Source organism: Myxocyprinus asiaticus, chromosome 10 (genome assembly GCF_019703515.2).
Source record: "Myxocyprinus asiaticus isolate MX2 ecotype Aquarium Trade chromosome 10, UBuf_Myxa_2, whole genome shotgun sequence".
NCBI classification, from domain to species: domain Eukaryota; kingdom Metazoa; phylum Chordata; class Actinopteri; order Cypriniformes; family Catostomidae; genus Myxocyprinus; species Myxocyprinus asiaticus.
In genome coordinates this window covers 29,641,091-29,653,317 of record NC_059353.1, presented here as the reverse complement: position 1 = coordinate 29,653,317, position 12,227 = coordinate 29,641,091, and the positions used below count along the sequence as shown (strand labels likewise).

The 12,227-nt window shown below is 37.9% G+C and overlaps 1 protein-coding gene and 1 non-coding gene across 5 annotated transcripts in view; both read right to left on the bottom strand.

Annotated features, from left to right (window-relative positions):
- LOC127447112 (UDP-glucose:glycoprotein glucosyltransferase 2-like) overlaps positions 1 to 12,227 on the bottom strand; it is a 52,975-nt gene that overhangs the window by 22,783 nt on the left and 17,965 nt on the right. For all 4 annotated transcript variants that reach the window (XM_051708691.1, XM_051708692.1, XM_051708695.1 and 1 more), the window contains 11 exons: positions 11,604 to 11,735; positions 11,009 to 11,173; positions 10,378 to 10,501; positions 9,820 to 9,918; positions 9,558 to 9,652; positions 8,576 to 8,785; positions 4,531 to 4,662; positions 1,999 to 2,129; positions 1,729 to 1,824; positions 543 to 645; positions 75 to 154 (listed from right to left, as the gene is read on the bottom strand). In XM_051708691.1, coding sequence (XP_051564651.1) covers positions 75 to 154; positions 543 to 645; positions 1,729 to 1,824; positions 1,999 to 2,129; positions 4,531 to 4,662; positions 8,576 to 8,785; positions 9,558 to 9,652; positions 9,820 to 9,918; positions 10,378 to 10,501; positions 11,009 to 11,173; positions 11,604 to 11,735 — 1,367 coding nt within the window. The remainder of the gene's footprint in view (positions 1 to 74; positions 155 to 542; positions 646 to 1,728; positions 1,825 to 1,998; positions 2,130 to 4,530; positions 4,663 to 8,575; positions 8,786 to 9,557; positions 9,653 to 9,819; positions 9,919 to 10,377; positions 10,502 to 11,008; positions 11,174 to 11,603; positions 11,736 to 12,227) is intronic.
- On the bottom strand, positions 10,865 to 10,959 carry LOC127447674 (small nucleolar RNA snoR27). The gene has a single exon (XR_007898410.1). It is a non-coding gene; the product is annotated as a small nucleolar RNA snoR27 (small nucleolar RNA).

Here is a 12,227-nt window from a genome sequence, read left to right as displayed (position 1 = left end):
TGTGTGTGTGTGTGTGTGTGTATGTTTACTCTGACACTCTCAGAGCTGAAGTTTAATTAAGCTCTTGCTCTCACCTCTTCAGGGGCATCTCAGACAGCTTGGCTCGACAGTTCATGAACATCTGCACTTTCATATTGATCACTTGACCAAGCACCTGCACACAGAGGAGATGGCCTGGTTATTACCCACACACAAACACAAACAAACAATGCACACAGGAAGGATGGCTCTAAAAGTCCAGGTCAATCTCTATAGGGCCACATCCAGATGAGGTAGTCACACTTTTTCAAGTGCTTTCTAAATTTATAGCACATAGTACACACAATACACTTGCATGTTTTGGTGGCAATTTTTCCATTTTTGTAACATTTTTGCAGGCAGCCCAGGCAATAAAGAACTATAAATTTGTTAGTCTGAAAACACATTTTCTTTCAGCTGAATCACAGCACACACATGCCTGATGTATGATAAGCTCTTAGAACTGGTTTACTGCACACATTAATAAACCTAAGAAGACTCAACAACAGAGAGCATGTACATACAATCAATAGGGGAGCCAACTTCTGTGCGTCTCTAGAGAGAGGATCCACAATAGCAACCACATCAAAGAACACCTCATCTTCCCGCTGTGCTAGTTTAAGAACACTGTAAGAAGACAAATTTGGTCAAGTTGAAATATTGGCAGTTATAGTGAAAGTGTTGCATAAATGAAAAACCCAAATAAAAGATTTTAAGTAAGTGATAATGCATGTACTTCAGCATCACAAGAAAGATAAAACTGCATAAATTATGGCAGGAGATGATCAAAGCCATGGCAACTAGGGCTGTCATGATTATGAAATTTGGCTGATGATTATTTGTCCAACAAATAATTGCGATTATGATGATTAATTGTCTGTTTTAGGGCTTTCACGATTATGACGATTACTTGTCACACAAATTGTCATGCTTTTGTCATAGGTGTATGTTTAGAAGTCATTTATTCATATTAAATAATGATTTCCTTTAAGGCTTTAAAAACGTATGTATTACATTATAAAAATTATATTTTAAATATCAAAATAATTCAAATGACTAAAATATCTCTTTCTTTTTGGTCAACTTTAGTCTTGGTCCATTTTGCATTTATACTGTTGTTGTTGGAACCCAGCCAACCTGAATAGCTATAATATTATATTATAATATATTAAAGTATGCAATAGCAAAATATTTCTATCCGAAATTCTTCACTTTCACACGTTACTTGAAGGCCCTACGATTAAACCCACAAGCCCTTATTTTACATTAAAAAAGACTTTTGAGATTCTGTGTTTCTTCATGCTATCATCTTGGGCATGATGCAGGGCTCCACGTAAGAACACACAATGACAAATAACATTTGCCATTATATGATCGAAATATGAAATTAAAGGGAAACCGGAGCGCTTTGCATTCACTAAAATCCTTGCTTATATTTTGTAGGAGTCTGGCGTGAAACTCTGCAGACGGCGCGAGCATCACAGTGCTTCAAGTCCAGTTCAGAAGCAGTTAATCTTCACGTGATCTTCAGGAGCTGCACTCAGTGAGGTCTGCGGTACAGAGGTCAATTGAATGAGACACTCAAACGTGCCGTGCATTCCCTTATTTGGACAGTAAAATGTGATTGGAATCTAAAGTATTTCTGCAATGAGAGTCCACACTAGGATGTAAGGAAGGAAGGCAAGGAAAAGCTTGAGCTCAGTACTGCACCTGTGCTTGTCCTTAAGAAATTTGACCTCTTTTCTGGCCTCTCCTTTGGGTGCTGCAGTGAGGAGAGCATCCACTTTCATGATTAGATCACTGGCCCTGAGAAGAGCAGAAACAGGTTTCAGTTCTCCCTCATTAACTCTCTTAATGAAGACTGTTGCAGAGATCTCGCTTACAAACGACACTGCCATATCAATTTACAGTTTCTCATCGCTTAATCTCAAGAGAATAAAAAAATATTTGCATGGCACCACAAATAAAACATGGGCATACTTTTGGGCATTCAATTTCATCTGCTTGATCTTGGGTTTGATCTTTTCAGCTGAAGTACGCAATGTGATCTTCTCCAGCAGATCGAAATCTTCCACACTAAACTCCTCTTCCTCCTCGAACGGGCCCAGGATCTAAAGACATAAACCATACTGTAAGTGATGAGAGACCAAAGGAATCACTTATGTGAAAAAGAGAGCTGACTGAGACAGAGGAAACGAAAGAGACAAAGGAGACAGGTGCTTTTACTAGACTTTTTCTCAAAGACGGACATAACATTTAGAACTTTATGGGGCTTTTGCCTGTTAATAACACAGTTACAGTGAAGAGGGTACATGAAATAATTGGGAAGAGAGAGGGGGAATCGGTTTGGGACCAGGCCCAGCTCCAACTCTAACATTTAAGGTGGGCAATAGTACTCTAAATGGGGGCTGTACAGAAGTGGGGGTGGGTGTGATTTCTGTGATGGGCCAAGCTCATGATTGGGTGGGCCACGTTACCACCAGGACATTAATTTGTGTCACCCGCATGTGTCATCCAATGTGTCAGAGCACCAACTGCTGTGCCACAGCCCGAATAGAACTTTTACTACAATTCTCTGCACCCTTCCAAAACCACATGCTAAGGTGACAAAGATGCTAATCTGTATGCGTGTCAACGGCAGACCATTTTTACTGCTAATCAAAGTAAGGTCACCCGCCATAGCTCTCTCTGTGCCAGATGGTCATACAAATGCAGCCTAATTCTGTTTCTAATCATATAAAAAGAATCACTGTCAACTCAGGCTTTTTAATATCAATGTGCTTTCACCCTGAATGTACTCTGGACATTTTAACACACAAACTGAAAGCTAATCAGTTCTCCATTTCTTGCTATTTTTTTTTTTTTGCATAATTTTGTTTTTCATTTGACTAGCAGACCATCTCATTTGCTGTGGATGTGACAAATCTAAACTGTAACATTAAACCTTTTACAGTTACAAATGTAGAGTCAATTAGCCAAGAGTAATGAACCGTAACTATTGTTTATGTCTTTATGACTTTGTTTTATATAGGGCTGAATGACATAATGAATTGGGAATATCACAGTGATCTTAATTAGTTTATTTGTCCAGTTAAGTCTTCTAAAGACGTGTCAGTCAGCTAATGTTGCACCCCCTCCTTGTACTGCGAGTGTGACACTGTTTTAACAAAAATGCTGTTAGATTTGGGAAGTATGGTTAATTTCTGCCAATCAGTTCTATCGAACTGTCCATTTTAATTAATCGGTTTACAACACAGATTTAGGAATTTGTTTACATCACTCACATATGAAGTTCCTGTGTGCCATTTTTCATTTAAAAATGTTTTAATAAAATATAAGTAGGTAAATTTAGCTGTCTACCCCAAAACATTTTGGCTGATGTATGTTGTCACGAAACAGAGACCCACCCCTCCAAATCCGAACACAAGTGTTCACAGGACATGCATTTAAGTGACCAGGTGTAAACAGTGATGTGTCTCACCTGACCACATGTGATTGGATCACCAGAGACGCATCGTAATACTAGGTGGAAATGAGTTCTCAGATGCTATTTTGCTCACTACAATTGTACAGAGGGGTTATCTGAGTTACCATAGCCTCTTATCAACAAGGCATTTCCATCAGCAGAACTGCCGATCACTGGATGTTTTTTGTTTTTGGCACCAGTTTGAGAAACTATTGTGTGTGAAAATCCCAGGAGATCAGCAGTTACAGAAATACTCAAACCAGCCTATCTGGCGCCACAATCATGCCACGGCCATAATCACTAAGATAAAAATGTGTCCTCATTCTGATGGTTGATGTGAACATTAACTGAAGCTCCTGACCCGTATCTGCATAATTTGCCACACGACTGGCTGATTAGATAATCGCATGAATAAGCAGGTGTACAGGTACGTGTTCCTAATAAAGTACTCAGTGAGTTTATATTGAATATCATCAAAAGACTAAAAAATACTGAGATACAGTATATTACCATCCCAATTTTATATTATATCCATTATTTTACAAATTCCAAGAAAAAAAAAAAACTAAAGGGATTATTTAACCACAGCTGTTTTAAGATGAGGACATATTCTGAGGTTCACTTTCCTTTATGTTGGAAAATGATTGGACGTGTCACTGATGTTTCAGCCTGTAGCCAGTTTTGTGCTTGCTTGTCAACAATGACGCTGCTGAGAAAGCGCAGCATTCTGAAAGTTCGGCAGTTCTAAGTAACCTGTGGCCCCTGCAGCAGTGGATGCTGAGTGGACACTGGAGAATTAATGCCAGGCTGCATCTCTCTCCTCCTCTCCTTACAGGTTAGGACAGGCCAGGCAGAATGCTTAATACTGAGTCAACAAAAACAGCAGCCCATATGAAGGACCAACTGGTGAGACCTTGCAGTTCAGACTATTTATCATCCAGATCAGTGGTACATACTGCAGGTCATTATGTTATAAATGATTTCATAACTCCTATGGAAATGTTCTTTAGGTGTCTAAAGGACGAGGGGGTGTTTATGGGTCTCACCCTGCCGTTGCTAACCACAGCTCTCTGTCCAGCTTTCAGCTTCAGAACTTCCTTACAGAACTTCTGCTGGCTGTGAAGGAAGTCCACCTCCATCGTGTTGAACTTCTTCTCAAAGGCATCCTGGTCCATTCCCTACAGGATATCAAACACACATTTAACATTTAAACATATAGGAAATTAGTGTAAACATCTGTGTAAAAAAAGTCATCAGTGTCACATGAAGAGAGAAGGATCTAATTGTTTCTGTAATTTTCACGCAATGTTGTCATAAAATGTTGCCATGAACTTATTACAGTTCCCCTGGAGTAACCTGGAATTAAGTGTCTTAGTTGATCAAGGGTATGCCTGCTCCTTGCAGGGATCAAATCAGCGACCTTCCAGTAACCAGCCCCTGAGCCTTAATGGTCTGAAACGCAGTTGTCCTCATGTTCTGCTGCTGGACAGCAATTCCGAGTAAACTTCCCATCTCCTTTGAAGGAACGCAATGTGAAGCTTGTACAAGCTGACATTTATCTTTAACAATGCTATCAAGGTGAAAAGCAGGCACAACAACACCACTACAACATGGGCCGCCATCTTGATTATTTTGGGTTGAATGGAACATATGACTGGATCATATGGATATGCGTCAGATGACAACAAATTCGTCATTGTTTTCGAATATCTCAGGTTTCTCAGTCCACACTACAATGCAAAGTTGGTGTTTTCAAATGTATCCATTTGGGAGAGTCAAAAAGCTTTGTTTTCGCTGGCAAAAACAGTCTCAGTGTGGACAGTAGGCCAAAACGTAGCAAAATGAATGCATTTTCAAACAAAAAGCTAATTAGTGTGGATGTGGACCCAGTCCGCTTGAAAAGGTCATCTGGGATTCGCAGCAATTAATGTGAAAGCAAAGTCGTTACCTAGATACAATGGTAAACAGCTTCTGCTTGTACTCATGGTAGTACTAATAACGTTGATGATGCAATGGTTCAACCAACAATCAATGATGTGAAAAGAGACGATCTAGGCAGGGGAATGGGGGTGGAATCTTGAGTGAACCAAGTTTTGGGCTAAGCAACCAAACCAACAGCTTTACTAAAGAAAATGTGGTCGGAAAAAAACTATTGGCTCATTAGTCTGTTTTTGATTACACTGCAATGAGGAAATATTCAATCAATGAGTTATTGATAACCAAAGGGGGCACATGTGCAAGTGCAGTCATTTCTGTATTTTGAGTGGAATAACAAGTTAGTTAGGTCCATGAAAAATGTGTCACCATGGGAAACCATGTAGCGTTAATCAATCACTAAACATTTTCATTTATCAGACTTGTAATTAAAAAATGACTTCACTGCCGATAACAAATCTCGGGTGTACATGCTTTGCAGAGTCAGATTATTAGTGTTTCCAACATTTGCCCCTTAGGAGCGGGGAGAAAATGCTAATATCAGCACAACATGTCTCCCTGCCATCCAATAATATAGCCATTACAGGGCTCAGGCAAGAGCTCTCATGGAACCAAACATCTCTCTCTTTGCCTATCTTCAACTAACATCAATAATACTCAAGAATGCTGGGATAAATGGAACATTTTCTATCTTATCTTATCTTATACATTACATGAAATAAATAGGAGGAGCATGAGAGAGAGCGAAAGACAGTAACAGACAATGAAATAACAAGAGGATTAGGAAGAAAAGCTCTTTATGAGCCTGACAGACCAGTCATTCTTTCTGAGAATTGTAATACTCTGTCAATAAGATCCTAGATTTCACGGTACCAGGTTGCCATTTCCAGAAATGCAGTTGTCTGTGAGTTTGAGAACATTTTTGAGTGGTTGAGCGGTTTTCATTGGATGTGGTAAGGGAAAACCTGAGAGAGGAAGAGAGACCCTGCTTGTGTCTCATATTCTCTTGGTGATTCCAGGAAGCAGCAGTTAAAAGTGTGTATATGATGCTGTGTGCTTTGAAGGACACAAGGGAGGACATGTGCCTCTATATGTCACTCATCTCAGAGAACACTTTTGTTAAAAGTTTGAGGTAAAATGTGGTTTTAGGGACTGTTTCTGTGTAAATGAAATGCTGCATTAACTACTCCAGTGGTTTAATCCATATTTTCAAACGCTATATGATACGTGTAGGTGAGAAACAGATACATTTTAAATATTTTTTTTAACATAAATCTCCATTTTCACTTTTAAAATGTGAAAGAATGTGAAAGTGAAAGTGGAGATTTATAGTAAAAAAAGGATTTAAATATTGATCTGTTTCTCACCCACACCTATCATATTTCTGAAGATATGGATTTAACCAGTGGAGTCTTATGGATTACTTTTATTTGGCCTTTATGTGATTTTTGGAGCTTCAAAGGTCTAGTCACCATTCACTTGAATTGTAAGGACCAACTGAGCTGAGATATTCTTCTAAAAATCTTTGTTTGTGTTCTGCAGAAGAAAGAAAGTCTGAGAAAGTCATACACATCTGGGATGGCATGAGGGTGAGTAATTAATGAGAGAATATTGCTATGTATAAATGGGTATATTTTATAGTGTATGTGCTTTTCTCTTTTCCCACTGTACTCCCAGAAATGTTGAATTCTTCCCCCTGTATTGACTTGCTGATATGATGTATGGCTCCATCCTATGACGTCAAGTTATCCGGTCTGTCCTGCTTACACACACACTTTTCAAAAACCTTTAAGAACTCAGCTGATGCGTTTACACATGGTAAAATAAACTGCGTTCTCCGTGAGAAACCTGGGTCTGTTAAAAATGCTTATTTTAGTTCCTCAAATGGCATTCTCATTTACATGATGTTTCAGAACACAGTTTTCTCCAAAAACCTTGGAATATATGGTTATCTTAAAGGAGTAGTTCACCCCCCAAAAAATGTCTTCATCAAAACAGAATTTAAGACTTTTAGGATTTCATTTCAGGCCTCCTCCTCTACACAATGCAAGTGAATGTCCTCCATTTTTTGATGGTCCAAAATGCATATTTAGGGTGCATCAAAATAATCCACACGACTCCAGTTGACAAATAAAGTTCTTCTGAATGCAAACGATTGATTATTTTTAGAAACTAAATAATACTTATATACTTTTTAACAACAAATGTTCGCTTCCGTACATCTCTGTGACGTGCACTCATGAGAGGGATGACGTAAGCTCGTTGGTAAGGTCACACGTCACGTGGAGGAGTCAGGAAGCGCGTCATTGTTTACAATAGAAACTTGCACAGAGCACAGACCAAGCGCCGTTCACAAACCAAAACAATTTCAAAACAATATAAAATAAAATATAATTTCCAAATAATAAAAAAAAAAACAATGTAAACAATGATGTGCTTCCTGACTCCTCCACGTGACGCGTGACCTTACCAACGAGCTTATGTCAAAAGTGAACATTTGTAGTTAATAAGTATATAAGTATTGTTTTGTTTCTCAAAATAAATCAATCGATTGGGTTCAGAAGAACTTTATTTGTCGACTGGAGTTGTGTGGATTATTTTGATGCACCCTAAATATGCATTTTGGACCGTCAAAAAATGGAGTACATTCACTTGCATTGTTTAGAGGAGGAGGCCTGAAATGAAATCCTAAAAGTCTTAAATTCTGTTTTGATGAAGAAAGAAACTCAGATACATCTTGGATGGCCTGAAGGTGAGTAAATTATCAGCAAATTTTCATTTTTGGGTGAACTATTCCTTTAAGTGCATGTAAACGTGGTCTATGGCTTTGAACGTTGCTCAGCCAATCAGATTTTAGAGCCAGAACCATCAGATTTACAACAGACATTTGGAAGGTAACGTTGATGGGTTGTAATGTTTAAAAGACAAGAAAAAACCACAAGAATCTGCAACTCTGCAACAGACTCTCCAGCACTGCAATCCGACTGACAGGAGAGAAAGAAGACAACTCAAGGAACATAATAAATTCAAAGATAAAAAAAGAAGAAAAAGAATTTGGAAAAGAAAAGGAGGGCTGGACTTCAGATAAAGCCCTACTCAAAATGTTCTGCACATAATCCCACATTACCCAGACACCACATTTCACACTCCACTGACCTGTTTAAGTAAGTGCTTAATCTTGGTGCCTTGTTTGAGGAGCTCAACATTTTCTTCTTTGAGGAGTTTTAAAGTGAAGTCGAGCGTGTTCTTGCTGCTTTGGGTGAGGAGTGAAGCCCATATGGCTCGATACAGACCGCTGTTGTCTTCAGTTGGTTTTCCACTGGGGTTATTGATCAGCCCAACACGACAGTTAGAGCCGCTGGATTTCTGCAAGCAAACACTGTCAATCAGAGACTCGCTCATAAGAAGCACACAGCAAACCAGTAACATTTATGCAATTCTAAGTGGCTTACATGATCTGGGTCAGGTTAATTAACAAAATAAGTCACAGATCATCTGATCTAACAGTTTTTTTTGGTGACAATTTAGCTGCGAACAGCCCATTTACAATGTTTTGATATGTTTAAAATAGTGTTTAACAAGAGACATGTTTTGTGATACAGGGCAGGTGACACATTTTTATATATCAACTACAGTGGTTTGAAATACAACATATCCCATAAAGCAGAAATTCATCTGTGAAAAATAGCGCATCATCTTATGCAAAGCATCATGTTTTATTGTAACATTCAATCATCATAAACATTGTGGAATCATCTGCTTTTAAGTGACATATTGCAAAAGAAGCTATCAAGGGTGATGTTCTCTTATGGTGTTGATAAGTTTACTTCTATGTTAAACAGCACAGATTGTGAATGTATGCTTTGAATCATTTAGAATATAAAACTATAAATTCATGTTATGTAATGAATCTGTTTTTATGAGAATTCTTTTTTTAATATGCACTCAATTAAATGGGAATCCACAGCATTTCAGGTATTTCAGATTTTATTGCTTGTTCATTAACCAACACCATAAGAATGCCTTCAAAGATGAATTGTTCTCAGATTAATTACTATGAAGCACTTGTCTCTTAGCTCTCTAAAGATGTGTTTCCTGTGGATACAACTAATTGGAAATAAAAACTGCAGTAGCTTACCATATGTTTCAATGTGTTCCACAGCAACTGCCTCCCAGAGGCCTGTTCAATATCCGCTACAATCCACATGGTCACTCCGTACATTACCTCCTCCTCTACAGGAGAAGAAAAAACATTACATGAGAATAATGCATGTTTGAGCAGCTTTGGCAGCTTTTTTTTTTTAATTACTGTTTTTCATCATTTGATTATTAGGATATTGATTTCTCTGAGCAGAGCACAAGGAAAACTATGTCTACTTTAATATCTCCTCCTGACTCACCATCTCTGATGAAATACTTCATTTTCTTAGAGACAACTGCTGTTTTGTCTCTGGAGTCCATGTATGAGAACACAGTGGTGTCATCCCAGTCATCTACCACTGTTAGTTTAATAATAACAGAAATAATTCAGATATTTAAAAACAAATATTAAAAAGACAGTGGTAATGATGTAAAATGATGGTGATGATGCCTCGATAATGTTATTGTGATGGGGATTGTAGAGATTGTGACGGTGATGATTCAACAGTGATGGCGACTGAGATTATTAAAGGAATATTCTGGGTTCAATACAAGTTAAGCTCAATTGACAGTTTTAGTGGCATAATGTTGATTACCACAAAAATGTATTTTATTTTTTTATTTATTCACTTCCATTGTAAGTGCCTCACTGTTACCTAGATTTTTGCTATTTTTGAAGAAAAGGAGGGACGAGTCTAAATTAATTTTTGTGGTAATCACTATTATGCCACAAATGCTGTTGATTGAGCTTAACTTGTATTGAACCCGGAATATTCCATTAATGGTGATCTCAGGTACCTTAATTACTAAGGGGTTACCTGGTGAGGCAGTGAAATCCAGATATCTCCTCTCAGAGTTCAGAATCAGAGGGTTGATACGGGGTACTACATTGGCCTGCTCCATCAGGTAGTCCACCACATCAACACCTTCAGTGATTTGACCCTGTATATATGAGGAAACTGCTCAGTTTGCAAACCAACCACATTAAAAGATTACAGTCAAGATGGTCTGCACGAAGAAACATTTCACTGCCATTATGATTGTGTAAAAAAAAAAAGAACTCTGAATATTGTTTTTGAAAAAGCTGCAACAGAAATTATTGGGAAAAAATGTTTCCACATGGCACTAAAAGGGACACCCTTGACTGAATTTGATCTAAATGCTTATATTCTTAAAAATTAGTTTTGTAGACAAATAAAAATTGTGTCTACATAATCTACAGAAGAATTTCTTACAAAGCTCATTTTTGTTTTGTAAGTCCTTTAAATGGATGTATTGGTCTGTAGAGTGAAGCATAAACAGCCAACAGGATCTCAGCATACATTGAAACTCCTTCAATACTGTTTAAAAGCATCTCAGGTGGATACCTCATTAAGTTTCATATATATCATATATCCTATAGTGTCTGTAATGAAGAAAGGCAGTACAAACTAAATAAAGGTAGAATACCGTGAAGACAGCTCTCTGGAAGATGTTGGTAGTTTCCATGATGCGCTGCAGTAGAACCGTCTCCAGCTCCTCTGGGTCCATCTCCTCACTACTGAGTGGAACACCATTGAACACAGCCACCGGTACGGCACCTAAACCACTCTTCCTATAAAACTCTCCTCCAGCCTAAAAGCAAAGGTTCAATGACATCCATGTTTCAACAGGGAGACATAGAATTGGCTAAGAAATGTTTGACAAGCAAGATTTTGCAATTATTTAAAAACATTCAGACCCCCATTATAACATTTAAACATGCATTGAAATGTCTGCATTACAACCAACAAGAGCTACTTGGTACTTGGTATGAACGTTAAACCTACAGTGTAATTTCTGTGCCCTAACAGCACCAAACAGGGGTAGCACAACCAAAACACAAGACTATTGGTGGATTCCGAAGTTGTCCGAAGAGCCACAGTGTTTACACTCTTCAGGAAGTCAAACTACAGATGGCTTCCTTATTGTCTCTGCACGTTAAACTTGGATAAAATTACACACAGCAGCTTCATTTGGCATTTTCATTTGTTCCTGAGGGCATAACACTGTGAAATTATACTACCTTTCTGTTGTCATCATAGCTTGAGTCCACTCCGATAATTCTGGCAGCATTTGCTTTGGGAAATGTTTTTTTCAGATATGCAGGGACTGTATCCATTGACAGAGTCTCCCCGACTTCCACCCTGTTATATATCTGCATGCGACATGAAAAGCTCACTTGAAAATAATGGCCAAATTGTACATTACATTCACAGAACACTGTCAAAGCCATTCACAGCCTCATAAGTAGATGGGTCACAAGTCTCTGGCTTCCAAGTCTATACAAATTATGTCATGAACAGAAAGCTGTATGCAGCTACATATATTCTATTATGGTGCTTAAAATAAAGCTCTAAAATATCACACTTATTGTGTATGAAGGGCTGGGAGATATGGCTACAAAAATTATATCTCTATAATTTAAAATTAAAACTACTCCACTTATTTTTTTGAATCCAGTTAAATATTGCATAATACTAAATTATTACTGTGTGACCCAGTCAAGTTTATTATTATAATATAATACTGAATTATTCAGTCATCATTATTTTAAGGATTAGATTTGTTTTATATAAAAGTCATATAATTCTGTCCTATTTACTTCACCTTCACCTGGAGCTTTTATTTTGACACTGAAAGAAAGTGC